This window comes from Micromesistius poutassou, assembly GCF_964030765.1.
Source record: "Micromesistius poutassou genome assembly, chromosome: 2".
Lineage (NCBI taxonomy): Eukaryota > Metazoa > Chordata > Actinopteri > Gadiformes > Gadidae > Micromesistius > Micromesistius poutassou.
Window position 1 is genome coordinate 19,589,690 of NC_140272.1, and position 17,441 is coordinate 19,607,130.

At 46.1% G+C, this 17,441-nt stretch overlaps 3 protein-coding genes across 3 annotated transcripts in view; 1 reads left to right on the plus strand and 2 right to left on the minus strand.

The window, feature by feature from the left end:
• Window positions 1-5,105: 5,105 nt before the first annotated feature.
• On the minus strand, window positions 5,106-6,840 carry avpr2b.1 (arginine vasopressin receptor 2b, tandem duplicate, 1; the record flags this gene model as incomplete). The annotated part of the gene is made up of 2 exons (XM_084463464.1): window positions 5,106-5,347; window positions 5,925-6,840. 2 exons carry the CDS (start codon window positions 6,838-6,840, stop codon window positions 5,106-5,108), a joined length of 1,158 nt encoding a protein of 385 aa, XP_084319590.1.
• Window positions 6,841-8,033: 1,193 nt separating this feature from the next.
• On the minus strand, window positions 8,034-14,481 carry trnt1 (tRNA nucleotidyl transferase, CCA-adding, 1). The gene is made up of 8 exons (XM_084463573.1): window positions 14,414-14,481; window positions 14,040-14,172; window positions 13,704-13,897; window positions 13,279-13,417; window positions 12,949-13,075; window positions 10,821-11,014; window positions 9,695-9,948; window positions 8,034-8,298 (listed from the first exon to the last, which is right to left on the minus strand). Exons 2-8 carry the CDS (start codon window positions 14,170-14,172, stop codon window positions 8,053-8,055), a joined length of 1,287 nt encoding a protein of 428 aa, XP_084319699.1. The 5' UTR covers window positions 14,414-14,481; the 3' UTR covers window positions 8,034-8,052.
• Window positions 14,482-15,237: 756 nt separating this feature from the next.
• arl6ip5a (ADP-ribosylation factor-like 6 interacting protein 5a) overlaps window positions 15,238-17,441 on the plus strand; it is a gene marked incomplete at its 3' end in the record, with an annotated part of 2,515 nt that continues 311 nt past the window's right edge. The window contains 3 exon segments of the mRNA XM_084463465.1: window positions 15,238-15,451; window positions 17,366-17,367; window positions 17,370-17,434. Of these exon segments, the coding sequence (XP_084319591.1) occupies window positions 15,273-15,451; window positions 17,366-17,367; window positions 17,370-17,434 (246 nt within the window). The 5' untranslated portion in view covers window positions 15,238-15,272.

Here is a 17,441-nt window from a genome sequence, read left to right on the forward strand (position 1 = left end):
CCATCATCATTTTTGTGTGTGGGAGGAGAGCCAGATCTCATCTGCAGAAGCAAATTAAACATCAGCTCGTTCCAGGTTTGAACTCAAACTGTAGACTGTAGTCATCATTGAAGAACTTTGAAGACAAAGGATTTAACGATTCTTTTTTGTTTAGCGTGACCATTCCATTTGTCTGGCCTCCCACGGCCTGTCAGTTGGGTATGATGCTCCGTTTAACACGTTGCAGAGTCTGGGGAACACGCCATTCCAATAAATCGCACTAAGTGAATTCCTACTGAACGTGGCATCGCCTCCAACATTTTAATCGCTGTCACAGTTTGAGCAATTAAGTGGTTGTTTGTGTGGCTGCTCGGGTACGTGTGTTTTTGTGTGGGGGGCAGGGAATGCCTTCAGTCAACCTGAGAGCCTCTGTGTCTTCTTAGACACGAGAGCATAGAAGTCTGCCTGATCAAGGTGAAAAGTAGACCCGGGTAGCCCCGCCCATTCTGCCGATGCGATTGGAATTCGCCCTGCAGAAGGGTCTGGAGAAGAGCAATAGATTTCTTCTTCTTCTGCTTCCGATACGTTTTTGATCACGCCTCTTGTGCTGAGGAAAATGACAGCAGCCTCAGTCCCTGGACCAAAGTGCAATCTAGGATTGAGCTTGGTCTGGCAGTAGCCAGGCTAGGGGAAAAGTGTTTAAAGGCCATCTCCTTTCAGTGTTCACTCATGTCTCCATGCGGAGGTGTTGGTAATGGCCCTTAGTATTGACCTGCTTGGAGGAGAATGAAAGCACACACGCACACACACACACACACACACACACACACACACACACACACACACACACACACACACACACACACGTTGCACGTGTAACAAGCGGACAGGCGAATATATTTTAGGATACTTTGGAAGAGACAACACACACACACACTTACTTGGCAGAGCAGGGGCCCGGGTATGACTGTATAAAAAAATCAAGGGGCCCCAAGCCACCCTGGCAGAGAGGCCAGGGGCCCGTGGCCCCTCTCTGTCCATGCCTGCTATGTGCCCCGTTTATATTTCATGTATAGCGTAGGCCCTACGCATTGAAACAAAATAGCCTGCGGTATATTTTCTCCCCCCTGCAGCACCAATGATATAGAAATCAATAACTGTGCTGACACAAAGTCTCACATAAAGAGTTCTCAGCACGCTTTTCAGTTGGCCAGTGATATATCTATTAATTATCTTTACTATCGTCGATTCGTCGTCTCATATCAAACGTTGATTTGCGACAATTATTTTTCCCCCCGGTGGCCCGCAGATCCGCAGCCCGCCTCGGCTCTCAGCAGCCCTGGGTGTCCCATCCCATGTATGGTTGGCCATAAAAACATTGCAAAGGTTGTTTCTCAGCCGTTGTTTCTATTTTAGACGGTCAAAAGAGACGAGATCTGTGGCATCCAACAGAGACCGCCCAAACAAAGAAACAGCGCATGGTATGAGTAGCTTGCGTGTGTAGCCGGCCTCTACTTGCATCGGCTAATTCTGCGTTGTGTGTCAATGAGCTGGGAGACAACTGCTGGTTTTCCACAGGAGCTTTTATTCCCTGTGTGGGAACACATTAACACACACGTCAGTTCTGTGATTGCTGCCCGTCTCACAGCACTCTAAACAAGGGGACACAAAGGGGAAACAAAGACGGCCAAACTGAGTATAAAAGTATGTTCACCCACTAAACAGAGCGTCCTTTTGTCAAAAAAAATAACAACCATAAACTCAAAATATTATTAATTACATTTGTTTTATGTTTTGACCGTGTTTTATAACTTAACACTACTAATGAACCGGGAGCACTCTACATTCTACCTCTCTCCAGCAGGGCAACTGGAGAGGACGGCACGAAATAAACAGGAAGTGACTTCACACAACCCAACGTATTAAAATAAAAGCGCTCAAAACATAAAAATAACAAATATACATTTATACATAAAGGGAAAACAATAATTTAAAGGAATAAAAGGATTATTGGTGAAATATAACAACTATAAATACACCGGTTACACGTGCATAGACACACACGCGCACGCACGCGTAAATCATTTTAAATAACAACATTGGAGAGGAAAACTTTTATTTAAAACATACACTTCATTTCACCTTTAAAGACAGCATTGTGTGTACATTATGACCGTATGCATCTGCATACCTATAACGTCTACAAATGATGGTGATGGTGGATTACATAGGAGTGGGTTCATGATCAATGAGTTCAGTGATTCTGTCGACTCTCCCACAACGCTCATTCAACACATTTCTTTCAAACGCCCCTCTTTCAGTTGATTGCAATCAAGATAATCAAATCTAATGAGCTTCTTCACTCTTGAGGTCAGATAAATCATGCAGAACATGTATTGCGTGATTGAGAAGAGCTCAAAATCAGGTGATTGGGGAGGTTTGTTGAGGAAAATCATTTTAATTTGTTGTCCTGTTTTCACACATATATTTGTAGGGCATATACTATAGTGAGGCCAAACTTGAGCTCACCTTTTGGGATAGAAAAATAAAATGGAGTAAGATAATGTTTACAGACAAACAAGAGAAACAACATTATTTTTGTGACATTATCAAGTTCATCTTGTCTGTCAAAAGCAAAAGGTATTTCTCATTAATAATAAAAACGTGTTAACATTTGAATGATTGAGTTGGGAAGCAACAAAGTACAAATACTTTGTTACTATAGGCCTACCTAATTACAGCTTTGTCAGTACTTAACTAGAGTATTTATTTTTCTGTTGCTCGATACTTTAGTTCTGATGCATTTGAGGGGAATTATCTATTTAAGCAATCTTACACTCGATGGCGTTCTTGAATGTCATTATTGGTACGCGAAGCACAGCCGTAGGAACGAGGCGCTTGCGCAGAGTTCCGAAGTCCTGTGCTTCAAGTATCAAGTATCAAGTATCAAGTATCCTGTGCTTCAAGTACCTGTGCTTCAAGTGTAAACTGAACGGGCGTCATAGCTGTGTGTATAGACCTCTGAAGAATAAGTCCCTCGGTCAAATGTCTATGGGAAATAACATGTGGTTTATGAATGATCGTACATAACAAACTCTGTAGGTGGCGGAGAAGTAAAAACTGCGTCGCGTTTTGAACTACACACATTTTCTAGTTTCAACTGTGTTTTTGGATTGTCGGTGCCGTTAAAGAAGTAAACGATTATTAATGCTACTTTAACGGCACCCAAAACCCAGTTGAAACTAGATGAAAACGGTTGTAGTTGAAAACGTGACGCAGCTTTTACTTCTCCGCCGCCTACAGAGTTTGTTATGTAGGCTACGATCATTCATAAACCCCGTGTTATTCCCCATAGACATTTGACCGAGGGAACCGGAGCCTCGGAGATGGGACTTATTCTTCAGAGGTCTATACGCTCAATATACAACAGTTGGGAACCAATCAGATCGCTTGATTTAAGCCACCCGTTTTATAAGGGAAAATAACACACACAGAATGGACGATTCCTCGGTGTATCCATCAGTGCGTATTCAGTGCGGGCCAACGGCGTCTATGGGAGAACTGTCTAGCGGCGTAGCAAGTGTGGATGAGAAACAAAAAGAGCGAAATTCTAACAAAATACACTTTAAGGCCTTTGACCTGCAGTGTGTTGTCGTTTTGATCTTAACGTTTCAAGTTCGGCTGCTCAAATAAAAAAACAGATTTGCACATAGGAGGGAAGTTAATGTTCATTATTTTCAATATATTGTAGGCCTATTATATTTTGGTGGAATAATGGTTCAACTTCAACAGTCTTTGAATTATATTAAAGGGGTAGTTCAGGATTTTGGACATCGGGTCTCATTTCCAGGGCTGCCAACTTTTGGGGTTTGGCCGGCGTGAGATTCTGTAGAATCTTGTAATGCATACCTTATAGCAGGGTCCGCGGGTGGGCTAGCCTGCCAATAAAAACAGTTTTACCCACTCCCGAGGCAAACCAATTATAATGCCCGACTATCGTAAATGTCTGTGTTGATAGAATAATGATGAATAACACACTGGCTCACTTGGAAATGATTTCCAAGTGAGCCAGTGTGTTATTTATCATTGGAGACCGTTTTCAACACTTTTCATTCAGTCCTTCTAGTTGCAGAAATCGCTGGTGCTAGGCTAGCGCAAGTCGAGGGGAACTGCTAGCCTGCCAATAAAAACAGTTTTACCCACTCCCGAGGCAAACCAATTATAACGCCTGACTATCGATGTAAATGTCAGTGTTGATAGAATAGTGATAGAAATAAACTTACCCTTGCATCGCATTGCATTTAGTTTATAATCCCTGTAGTTGGAAGCAAGCTACGGCAGCGGCGGACTGATATTACCTGGAGTGCGCTTCTCTGTTGACCTTCTGCTGTAGTGAATCGGTTGCTACACGACAAAGTGAAATTCCGCCGCTGCTGAGAAAGTAGTCCCCCAGAATGTAATGTGATAATTCAAGGATATCTATATATACTATATATCAAGGATAGTTTTATTTCTAATATTATTCTATCAACACAGACATTTACATCGATAGTCGGGCATTATAATTGGTTTGCCTCGGGAGTGGGTAAAACTGTTTTTATTGGCAGGCTAGCAGTTCCCCTCGACTTGCGCTAGCCTAGCACCAGCGATTTCTGCAACTAGAAGGACTGAATGAAAAGTGTTGAAAAACGGTCTCCAGTGATAAATAACACACTGACTCACTTGGAAATGAGACCCGATGTCCAAAATCCTGAACTACCCCTTTAATATGACGTGAGGTTTCAGTTGGCTTTGGCACAGCAACTGCAGGCAGAAATGTCAGAGGGCTACATTTGACATTTATTTACTTTGAGAAGGTCTGCTCCTATTTTAGAGCCTCAACCTTTTTTCAAGTCTTTTAACAAAATAACGTGTGTACTTCTACCATAGCAATCATGGGCTTTGGCCTCCCACTTCGAGACACTCACTCACACACACACACACACACACACACACACACACACACACACACACACACACACACACACACACACACACACACACACACACACACACACACACACACACACACACACACACACACACACTTAAAACACGAACAAAACGTGTACATTTATTTTAATCCACTATCTGGCCTCCGACAGACTCTTGAAGCTGATGTACACGGAGCTGACCATGGTGGCGTCCTCGAGGACGGCGGACTCTTTAGCGTCTGCGTGCGCGCCCCCGCCCCGGCCCCAGCCCCCGCCCCAGCAGCCCCCGCAGAGCGCGCCCAGCCTCGGGAGCGCGCCGCTGAACAGCAGGTAGATGCAGGGGTTGGCGCAGCTGTTCAGGCTGGCCAGCAGCATCAGGATGGTGAACGCTGCCGCTGGAACGCAAAACCATCAGTTAAGTTAAGTTAAGTTACGTTAAGCACAGATCGATGGGAAAAAAATGAAACAAAACAAACCGAACGCGTGCATTGTTAGAACATTGACAGCCAGTGCCGCCGCTCCCCATACGCAGAGCGCGTAGGGCCCCAAGTACCTTAACAAAATTAAAGTTGATAATTATTACATTACAATTACCCCCCCTCCCCGGGCCAACAACCAGCGCGTAGGGCCCCCAAAAGCATAGCAACGGCTCTGTCGACAGCCTACACACTGTAGGTTATAATAGGAGCACATGCACGTGATTCCAAAGCGACTCCGAGAGTAGTGTGTATATAAGAAGCATGTCATTAACGAGCTGAAGGATACCTTGCTGAAGGATACGGGTACAATGGGACTGGATATTGGGTTCGATCCCAGAGAGCACCCTGGGGTCAAACCCTAACCACGGTCGCCCCCACCCTCCAGCCGTCAACCCTTTTTCTATGTTCAAACCCCCCCACACATTTCCCATTCATGTTTTGTTCCACCACCGCCACACAACCAAAACGTTTACAGTCGCCACCAACAACTCACTCTCCGTGGGCGCCTCCGAGTCCCACGCGGACCAGAGCTGCACGGTGAAGAAGGGCGCCCAGCACACCACGTACGCGAGCACGATCACCACGGTCATCTTCACCGTCTTCACCCGCGCCTTCGACACCCCCCCGACCCCGCCGCTGGCCCGGGACGGCACCGCCACCGCGTCCGCCACCGCGTCCTCCGCGTTGCTCCTCCTCCGCTTCGCCGTCGTCGTCTGATTCTGGTTCAGCGTCTTCATGTGGAAGTTGACGCGCACCGCGCGGCAGATGCGCGCCTGGCACGCCACCACGCTCAGCACGGGCAGCACGAAGATCACCAGCGTCGTCCAGGTCACGTAGGCTCTCAGCCCCCACGGCTGGACGAAGTGCGCCCAGCAGTCGAACACGCCGGGGGCCACCTCCACCCGGGAGAAGATGAACAGCTGGGGCAGCGCGCCCGCCAGCGAGACGCACCACGCCACGCAGATGGGCACGTTCCAGCGCGCCCTGCTGCGCCTCTGGAACTTCACCATGGGGTTGCAGATGGCTTGGTAGCGGTCCGCGGTCATCACCACGATCATGTAGGTGGAGGCGAACATGCCGACCACCTGGAGGTACTTGACCGCGCGGCACACGATGTCCGGACCCACGAAGCGGTCCGTGATGTCCCACACGAGCTGCGGGCACACTTGGAAAAACGTCACCACCAGGTCGGCGATGCAAAGGTGGAACACGAAGACGCGCATCCTGGACACCTGCTTCCTCCGCTGCCACAGGAGGAGCAGCAGTCCCACGTTCAGGATCCCCGCGCTTATGAATATGGCGGTCAGCAGGGTGATCTCGATTTGAGCCAAAAGTTCATCCCTAGGCTGGTCCCCAGTTGGCCCAACTTCGAAACTGATGTTGGTGATGTTATGACTGAACCAAGACATGGTTTCCTTTTCGGAAAGAATAAGTGTGCTTCAAGTATGTAGGTTCAACAGTTGATTGCAACTCGACACCTGGATTCTACTAGAAATAAAACATAATAATCCTAACCCGGGACAGGCTACCGCGCGTCCCGGACTCCGGCTCTGCGATGTATGCGTTATAATACTACATCTCTATAGTGGGAGGTAAGACGCGTAACGTGGGACGGAACAACAGGTGTGTGTGTGTAGACAACTCCAGATCGGTTTCTTTTATCTCGACCACCCGGGAAGGCGGAGCCACCAGAGTGTGTGACTCAAAACAACAACGGAGACGTGGAGTGATCTGTCACCGAGAGGGGCTTTGAAAAAGGGGAGGTTGGTCCTTTTTTGGAAAACAGTTTATTCATTTAATTGTAAATTAATGCGGCACAAATATTGCCCCCCCAAAAAAATATAAATCTTTTGTTATCCAATTAAATCAAATCGTACCAGTATTTGGTTATGTGTTTAATTGTTGGACCTAGTGAATGTAGTGATACAGCATTTTGTATTCCAGCCAATCAATTACTCAAAAACAACTATAAAAATAGCGTTATAATATAACAAAAAAATGAAAGTAATTAGGACTGGTAGAAGGGTCATCATCTTCAGCCCGTCACGGTCCTCTCCCAATTACTTTTTGTGAACCATAATAAATAAATAAACTAAAATGGCTCTGCAAATAACACAGATGGGGCACAATCTATTCCTTTTGCCATTAACAAACTTTCCTCATGCGGTCACAGCTGTGAGGCTGGCAGCAAATCGCCGTTTAAATGTGCTCATGGATGCTGATTTCATATATTTTCTTTAAAACATCTCTGGGCCGACGAGGAGGCGGTGATTTGGAACAGCAGTGGTGGTTGCACCCAAACCCAGTTTTAGATTGTCTTCATCCATCCATCGGGAGAGGGGGAGGGGGGTAGAGGGTGTGGTGTTGTAGTGTGTGTATGTTGAGAATATCCACATGACGGTCCACACACTAGCTCATCCACACCCCCGCCCTCCCTCCCCTCCTTCCCTCCCTCCCTCCCTCCCTCCCACAGCTGCCACCTAGTACGATATCCTCCCTGCCTCACGTAGTCCCACACGGCAATCAAAGACAGTTCTCTCTCCCCCCCCCCTTTACCCCCCTACCCCCCTACCCCTCCCAGCCGCCTGGCTGAAGGGGCCCCCCTCGGCCGGTGCGGTGCCTCAGCGGTGCACGTGGCTGAGCAGCTCCTCCTTGTCCATCTGGTAGCGGCTCCTCTTCCACACGTCCCGCAGCTCCTGCAGGGTGCTGCCGATCTCCTTGCCCGAGGTGACGCCCAGCTTCCTCAGGTCGTGGCCGCTGACGGGGAAGCGCGGCGTGGACCAGGCCGCCAGCTCCACCAGCAGCCGGGCCTCGCCCTGGTACTTGAGCAGCTCGCACACCTTGAGTTTGGAGTCCAGCTCGCGGCTCTGTGTGTGTGTGGAGAGAGAGAGAGAGAGGACGAGAGAGAGAGAGAGAGAGAGACGGGTGAGATGGGGAGGTCGCGTCTACTCCTGGCTCGGGCCGCAGTGTGGAGTCGTAGATTACAGACGGTGTGCTCATTTAACCTTTGTGTCGTGTAGGGCTGCTTGATTTTGGAAAAAATAAGAATCACAATTTTTTTGGTCAAGATTGAAATCACGATGCTTCAGACGATTCTTTTTGAGTTTGAAAATAAAATGCATTTAACTTGTCTTGAACTTCAGAATCCAAAAAAAAAATTATTTTATTTTTTTCCAAAAGAATCGTTCCAACTCGATTTTATTAATTTGGAGATCGTTTTGCCCAAGAATTGAAATCGTGATCAAAATTTGATTAATTTAACAGCCCTAGTGTTGTGTTTGTTTCTCCGCTCTTACTTTGGTGCTCCCGGTCAAATTTGACCGGCCTGTTTTAACTTACTCTTGCATTAACACACACAAAAAAAATTGCTCATCACCACATTTTATTTAACTCCCCTTTAAGCTGTAAACAATGTCTCAGACTACTGGTTTACGTGAATAACTGCAGTGAATATACAAAGAATAGACACAGAAATTGTGTGTGCGTGCGGTGGTGATGGTGGATTTGTGGTCGTGTAGCCTACTATCTGATGGATGAACACAATCTAGAGTCACCCATTCATTTCCTACGGCGGTCATTTTTGACCTGGAACACCACAGGTGTTACAAAGTTGACTAAACCACTCAAAATTCAATGAAAAGTGGTGATCAGTAATTGTATATGTTCAAACGCCTAGTGCGGAGGATATCATAAGGCCTTGAGACGATAAAACGTAAAACACAATATTTACGATTGATGAAAGTAGGAAATCGGTCAGATTTGACCCGAATGCGACAGAACGGTTAAACATTGTTTACAACGGTGAGGTTTTCACACAAAGCGGCGGGCTTGGTCGACGGATGCGTGGTGGGGACTCTGGATCAACTATCGAGCACACAGAGGCCTCTGCCGTAGCTTGTGAGTCATCTCTCCAGTTAAACGGAAGGCGGTGAGGCCAGGGAAACTCCCGCTACATGTTCTAGTTCATTTCTGATTTCTAACCCTAACCCAATTCAACGGAGATAAGCAAGCCAGATGTGCATGTCTTTTTTTTTTTGGGCAAATACATCCTTGAGGTCGGCAGTCTATGTGCGGAATCAGACACAGAAGACATAAACGGAAGCACTGGTATCATGGAGACCAGCATGTGTACGTACCAGCATCTTAATGTCATTGTACACAGAATAGTGGAACCTAAAGCGTTTGTGGCTTTACCTTGAGGACTGACATCAGTGAGACAGAATCACAGAATAATCACTTATTGATCGAACGCGGACGACTCACATCGATGATGAAATCCGTGAAGGGCGTGAGGCTGTCTGGGTTGTCCGGGCACTTGTGCAGATCTCGTCTGTGCTTCACCAGGAACTGAGCCAGGGTCTTCTCCTCTTTGGACACCTTGAGCCTCAGGTCCATCTTGTCCACCTCCTCGGGCCGCCGGAAGAACGCAGCCAGGACAGTCATGGGCTTGGGGGAAGAGTCCTTGGCGTTCTGCCACACGCGTTTCATCTCCTCAATGTCGCCATCTGGTGGTAGACCTGGAGCGGTGCGGTGCACATGAGTGCTTTGTGTGAGCGACTGAAATGTGAACCACCACACTAAAACATAGTCTATTCACCTAGTGAGGAGCGTCCAAACGGGACTAGAGATCGATGGGCCATTTCGACAAAGCCCTGTTAAGTGGAGACCATTGTTCCACTTCAGACCGCGCTACTAATGGAATAAGGCGAGTAAGACGTTCAATCACTTAATGTAATGGATTTAGGATCATTACATTTTGTGTTTTACCAAATCCAAGCACTGGGGACCACCCCAAGAACCAAAGCACAATTTCCCTTAGATTTTACTGTACATTTGACAGAGGACAGTAAATAAATAAAGGCAAATCCTCCTGATAAGATACTATAAACAATTTGCCACCCCTGTTTATGTACTCAGATCTAAAATCATGCAATCAAAAGTGACCAATCTGACACATGCACTGGGTGTACCACTGCACCCAGCACCCAATCTCCCCCCCCCCCCCCAGGCACGCCGGAAGTAATTTTCGTCCGGGGTTGCTGGTTGTTGGCGGGGGGGGGAGGGGACGTGTCTATTCATTGACTTTGAATGGAGTCACGGCGCCCTGCCGCTTTTGGTGTGAACGCGGCTTTAGGCTGATTGCTATCGCGTCAAGACAAATCTGATAGGCCAATGAACACTGAGGATAGTTAAGACTATTATCCCTCTTTTCGTCGTCCCATTCCCCAAACGTGACATACAAAATGTCCTGGAACCGGCGAAACAGATAATTATAAGCTATAAAAATAAAGAAGAAATTTGAAGCTCCACCACCAGGGGGTGCTGCAGCACCTTGCCGCACCCCTACCACTGATCCCCCCCCCCACCCCTTCTCCTCCTCCTCTCTTACCCATGTACTGGACCAGTCCCAGGTCGTACATGAGCTCCAGCAGGTGACCCGCGTGGCTGCCCACCACCATCTTCTTCAGCTCCACCCAGATCCTCTCCCCGGAGATGCCCGCCAGGCCCGAGGCGTTGTCCCTGATGGCGTCCAGCGTCTCAGGCTCGTGGTCGCCAGGTTCGGGCACCACTCGGCCGTAGAACCTGGGGGTGAGGGGTGGGGGGGAGAAGGGTGTCACATGTGGGTGAAACAAAAGGGGAACCTCGATTTCAAATCGGGGGTCGCTGGAGGGCAGGGCACTGGAAAGGCTCCTCAGACGTACTTTCAGGTAGGGCTGGGCGATAAAACGATAGCGATATGTATTGCGATAGACACGTAATCAATATCAATAGAAAATGTGTTTTGTTGTCGAAATTGTGATGTTCATTGTCATTCAGACTTATGTTTATATTTATTTGAGTTTTCCATGGTTGTGTTGACATTCCTTTTCCCTGTCTGCCTACAATCAGGGGAAGGTTAAGTTTAAAATAAAACTGTTTACGTTTATATTTTTCTCCTGGTCCTTTAAAACATTTTTTTATCAATAATTATAGATATCGACCGATATGAAACACTTATATCGTGATACAGTTTTCAGCCATATCGCCCAGCCCTACTCTCAGGGTTCTGGAACGCTGCAGACTTGTGCCAGATGTGCGTTTAGTAGGGGTGTAACGATACGCATATTGGAATGGAAATATTTCGGTACGGGTCTAACGGTTCGATGCACGTTTCATTTCGGTACGTACCGAAAAAAAAAAAAAAAAAAAAAAAAAATTATTATTAAAGACCGGGTAAACCAAAAATAATTATGGGTTTTGAGTTTATAATACCACAGGAAAATATATTATTAACCACCCTGCCAAATTTGAAGGACTAAAAAAATCGCGAAGTATATAAAATTATGCTTCAAAGTTGATGAAAAATGAGCAGTAATCCCTGGCTCAGGACGGTGGGGGCGTGTGCGCTGCAGGCCAGGAAACCACGCCCATCACCGGAGAGCCAACTGCAAACTGACAATTCAAACCAGACTCGTGAGCGGTAAAACCATAGACGGGTGAAACCACAGAATGCTAGTGCGCGGTTAATGTATTTATACCTAGAGGGCAGCAGGGGGCGGGTTTATGTGAGTATGACCGCTTTACGTAACGCGGTCTTCGATGTAGACCCGCCCATTTTAAACCTGCACACAGAACATTCTCTGAGGCCTAGCTCCTCAAGGAAATGATGAATGGGAAAAATATTTTTTACATGTTTTGAGGGACACATTTAAGGCCTAATTAATATGATAAGAAGAAAAATACTGAATTTGGTTTACCCGGTCTTTAAGTTTTTATTGATGATCACACACTCTGTGAGTGTCTCGTCTCGTCCTGATGTTTTGTGTTGAGGACCACAATGGAAACAAGTCCTGGACTTTATTGTGTTTTTATCCTCAATTGTATTTGATGTCTTTCCATTTGTGTAAAGGCATTTGTTTGATACAATTTAATAAATAAAAATCAAATTGTTTAATAAAAATAATAAAAACTGCTGCACCGAAAAACATACCGAACCGTGACTTAAAAACCGAGGTCCGTGTCTTTAGTGTATCGTCACACCCCTAGCGTTTAAGTTGCATCGATTTTACAGATGAGGGTGCGCTTCAGTCCGACGCTCCACGCAGGCCACACATTTCCCGATCCACACACTCACACCACACTCTTCCGGTTGCTGGCGGTAACGCACCACTGCATTTGTCTGCCAACCACCTTCGACGGCAGGGATGTTCATAGCCTCATCATCATCCTCTTAGCGTTTGCATGATTTCTCTTCCAGGAGCTCAACACTACCTGGCTGTCTTTATACTTTTTCATTGACTAATTATATGAACGTGGGGAAACTGCGGATCTCCTCGCACAAACTCCCTTCTAAACAGGCGTCTACTTTGCAAATCTGGAGCGTGCGCAGTCTAGCCACCAGCAGTGATGCTATAACACAGGAAGGACTGCTGGATCCCAGGTGACGGAAAAGACGAAACTTGTGCTGATGATGCTCCCAGTAATGGACCCGTCGTGGTTTAAACGGACCATTATCCCCCAACATCGTTCCTCTTTACCTGAAGTAGCGGAGGATCCTCAGGTAGTCCTCCTGGATCCTCTGTTCAGCGCTGCCCACGAACCGGACCTTGCGGTTCTGCAGGTCTTCATAGCCGTTGTGATAGTCGTATAGGGTTCCGTCTAACCCTGTGGGAGCACGTTTGAACAAATTGTACCTTGTTAGTTTGTGTGTCACATAATATGCATGATACATTTACATTACCTGTCATAAAGTCATAAAGTTATAAAAAAACAAAAACTGGACAGTGGGCAGAGTAGCAATCAGAAAGACCAGGTCAGCTGAATTATCATAATTGGATTCATGTTATAATAATAATTAGTTGGGATACCTAAGAACATGGAGTTGATGGTGAGGTCTCTGCGCTCCGCGTCCTTCTCCCAGTCCGTGGTGAACTCCACCTCGGCGTGCCGTCCGTCCGTCTGCACGTCGACTCGGAGAGTGGTCACCTCGAAGTTCTCGTTGTGAAGCTGCCGACGGAATAGCAGAACGCACCTTGACGACGGAGGACTACCACCACCACCACGGTTGGTAAACCAACTGCTTCCAAAAGGTACAACTTTCAGCTCTATCAAATATCCATAATGAAGTAATATTGTTCAAGCCGATTTAACAGCAGTGAACATTTATCGGCACACCAACAAACACTACTGTGTGATACAGGAACTGTATTTTTTTAATTGGTACGGTTTCAAAATCACGCCCAAAGTTCTCTTAACTAGCCCAGCCAGAATCAAACACTCGCGAGAGTCTTACTCGGGCAGTGATGGTGCCGTGCTTCTCCCCTTTGTTATTGATCATCCTGATCCCTGCCGCCTGGAACATTCGCTTCATCTCCTCCGGAGTGGCCGTGGTGGCGAAGTCCACATCCTCCGGGCGCTTGCCCGACAGCAGGTCGCGGACGGCACCCCCTGCTATCCTCAACTCGAACTGGTGCTTTTCAAATAGACCTGGTAGTAGTAGTAGACATACAGAAGACGATCACATGGGTGTTAGGTGCTGATCGGGTTGATGACATTCAGTTTATTACCGCAGAAACACGAGAATCACCGCAGAATCATTGAGAGTTGGCAATGCAAACGTCGTAGGTACCTGCTACTGCGTTCAATCCTTCTGACAACAAGGACTGGAATTCACAGGTCTTCAACTTCATGGTGAGGGGGCTACGGGTCCAAATGAGATGCGGTCTTCTGATCAACAGCGGGCGTATTATTCTGCCCAACATCTAACAGAACAAAAAAAAAAAAGATCAGAACCAAATAGTTGATAAGTGTGCCGTGCATACAATCAATTGCCCTTGACATTAACTTAAGCAATGATGAAAACCAAGCATGTGTGTGTGTTGCATGAGTGTTGCATACTTGCAGCAAACCGCGTAACCATATGACACAATGTGGGCAACATTAACAACACATTGTCTACCTCCCTTCACCACAGACTGGAAGAAAAAAATAACGACCACAAACCTAACAGATAGCGGTGATTTCAGACTCATACAACTGTCCGACCATCACATGCTTCAACTCTGCCTCCGCTGCAGCCCACCTGCTTCCGATAGTTGCAGGAAGTACTGTTCTCTCGCCCCGCATGTGGCAGTTTGACCAATAACGAGACGCTACGTCACAACAGGGCGGGGTTTAGGATAACTAGTCTCGCGATAGTGTCGTTGAACATCTATTATTATTATTATTATTATTATTATTATTATTATTATTATTATTATTATTATTATATACCAATTTTAGGAGTTTTACGCTTTGTCAAAGTAGGCCTAAGTAAGTAATTAAGTAATTTAGTAAGTAAGTAAGTAAGTAAGTAAGTGAGTTTTCATACACATTACATAAACCTGTGTGTGTGTGTGTGTGTGTGTGTGTGTGTGTGTGTGTGTGTGTGTGTGTGTGTGTGTGTGTGTGTGTGTGTGTGTGTGTGTGTCTATCCACCTTCGAAATGAATGTGTTAATTGTCTGATGTCATGTGTGTAAACGTCTAGGTGTTTTTGGATTATGTATCTTGTGTGCCACAGATGTGGCGTGGCATGTTTGTCTGTCAGAAAAAGCCTGGCGAAAAATGTATGAACATATGAATGAGTGAATGAATGAATGAATGAGTGAATGAATTAATGTGAAAAGAATTCCCCAAAGGGGACATCTAACAAACTAACTAACTAATTAACTATTTGGTTTAAAAAACAAAAACAATGTTATTGAATGGTTTTGTTCTCGCGAGACTTTCCCCTTGCTGATCTCCGGGTCGCGTGTGTTGCTGTCAGACTGGATCATCACAACACACACGCACGCACACACACGCACACACACACACACACCGATGGCCCAACTGGAGCTGACGCCGCTGCGGCCGTGGGACGACTTCTTCCCCGGGTCGGAAAGGTTCTCCAAACCGGACTTCAGAGATCTGGCGAAATGGAACAACAGAGTGATCAACAACCTCCTGTACTACCAGACCAACTACATGGCCACGGCGGTGGTGGTGTTCCTCCTAGTTGGGTAAGTTGGGTTTGGTTTGACTAGGTCTACGTCTCTGCCTGCCACGTACACGACAGGTACGACTAGTACACTTAAAAGTGTTGGGGGTGAACCGTGTTTGTTGCACTAGTGCATTTGATACTTGATTAAAGTGTTTTATTTTTGCGACCATGTGATTATAAGGATTAAGACATGTTCGCGTCTTCCGGGGACGTCCTGCCTCCGGATGTTTGCTGGGGTGGAGCTCCATATTACATATCATATATTCACATGATCTTAAAAGTACCCGAAGAAACTGGAAACCAAAGCTACTTCTTCTTTTTTCAATCTCTAATAGGCCTGGGCGATGTGGCTGAAAGACATATCACGATAGGCCTACTATAACTTGATCATATTGATCGATATCGATAACTATTGATAATTGTAATGACCTAAAAAAAGACTAGGAATTACCATGCTGGATTTAAACACTTTATAAAACGTGTGTTTCTCATCACATGTTGGGTTGTGTGATATGAGGCTAATATCATAATGCGGATGCAATACGTCACATAATACCTATGTACCCATTTTAGGTATACATTGTTGAGCACAGTATTGACGTTTATTCAAGCTCGTATACAAAACTTAACAAAACAGGCCTACATTAGTGACAGTGCACTCATTGATGTGTTATTGATAGTGGAAGAGATCCCCAATGGGCGGACTCTGTCTGTTTTTATTTTTTAAGTTAGTTTAGGAGACGCCAGAATCTGCGTCCACGCTTTCTCTAAAATAGGGAGCCTCACTTCTTTGCCCCCAGGGGAGACGAGATGACATCTCGTTACCATGGTAACTAAGCTCCTGTAAATAGTGAACACACACATGAGATGACGTCATTTTACCCAACAGGACTTCCCCTTTTACGCCGAGGGGAGGGAGGGGGGAGGAGAGAGAGAGAGAGAGGAGAGAGAGAGAGAGAGAGAGAGAGAGAGAGAGAGAGAGAGAGAGAGAGAGAGAGAGAGAGAGAGAGAGAGAGAGAGAGAGAGAGAGAGAGAGAGAGAGAGAGAGAGAGAGAGAGAGAGAGAGAGAGAGAGAGACTCAAACTCATCTATACTTATCAGTCCAAAGCTCACCAACTAGCTGTCAATAGCAGGTTTGTCAATTAAAGCTGATTAAAAGAAAAGACAAGTCAGATTGTTTGTAGAATAATCTAATCTGTCTACTCACGAATGACGAATCACAAGCTAAATAGATATATGTACATATGTATATAGGGTATACAATAGACGCTATATCTCATGCGTCAAACGTAATACATCTGTCACCAGCTGGCTGGAGCTAATTTCACCGCTATGAGTGGATAAAATAAGGCCTGTACAAGGAGATGTGTATCTTTAGGCCAGTGAAGTACATCAGCATTTCCAAAACTTCTCTCAACATGTGACTATGACTGAGAGTGACTTAACTTAATTTACATATTATGACTCATTGACACACACACACACACACACACACACACACACACACACACACACACACACACACACACACACACACACACACACACACACACATTCTCTTGACCACACTTATCTTTGCTTGCTTTTGTTGATGTATTTTTTTTCTTACATGGTTCATGTCTGACTATTGTCTGCAATCCAAATTGCCCCTCTAGGACATCAAAGGACCCACTTTACTGCATTGTGAAGGGACAATAGGCCCTACTCATTACAGGACGTTTAGTTCATAATCATCTTGAGTCATTTGTTATCGATAAACCTCGATAGCATTTTACATTTATTTTGGAACTATTATCATAGACGTGTGGCTAGTGCTGCCACTGATCGTATCACGCCGCTAGGGGGTGCCATTCACCACAGTAACGTTGTTCCGGTCGAGCTTGCAGAAGTGACGGCTGGTTTTCTGACCCGTCCACATGTTGTCCACCTGCAGACTCTGAAGCCGGTGGGGATGCTCATGGGGATGGCCGTGGTGGCGGCGGTCTTCCTCGGTTCGGTCTGGGCGGGGG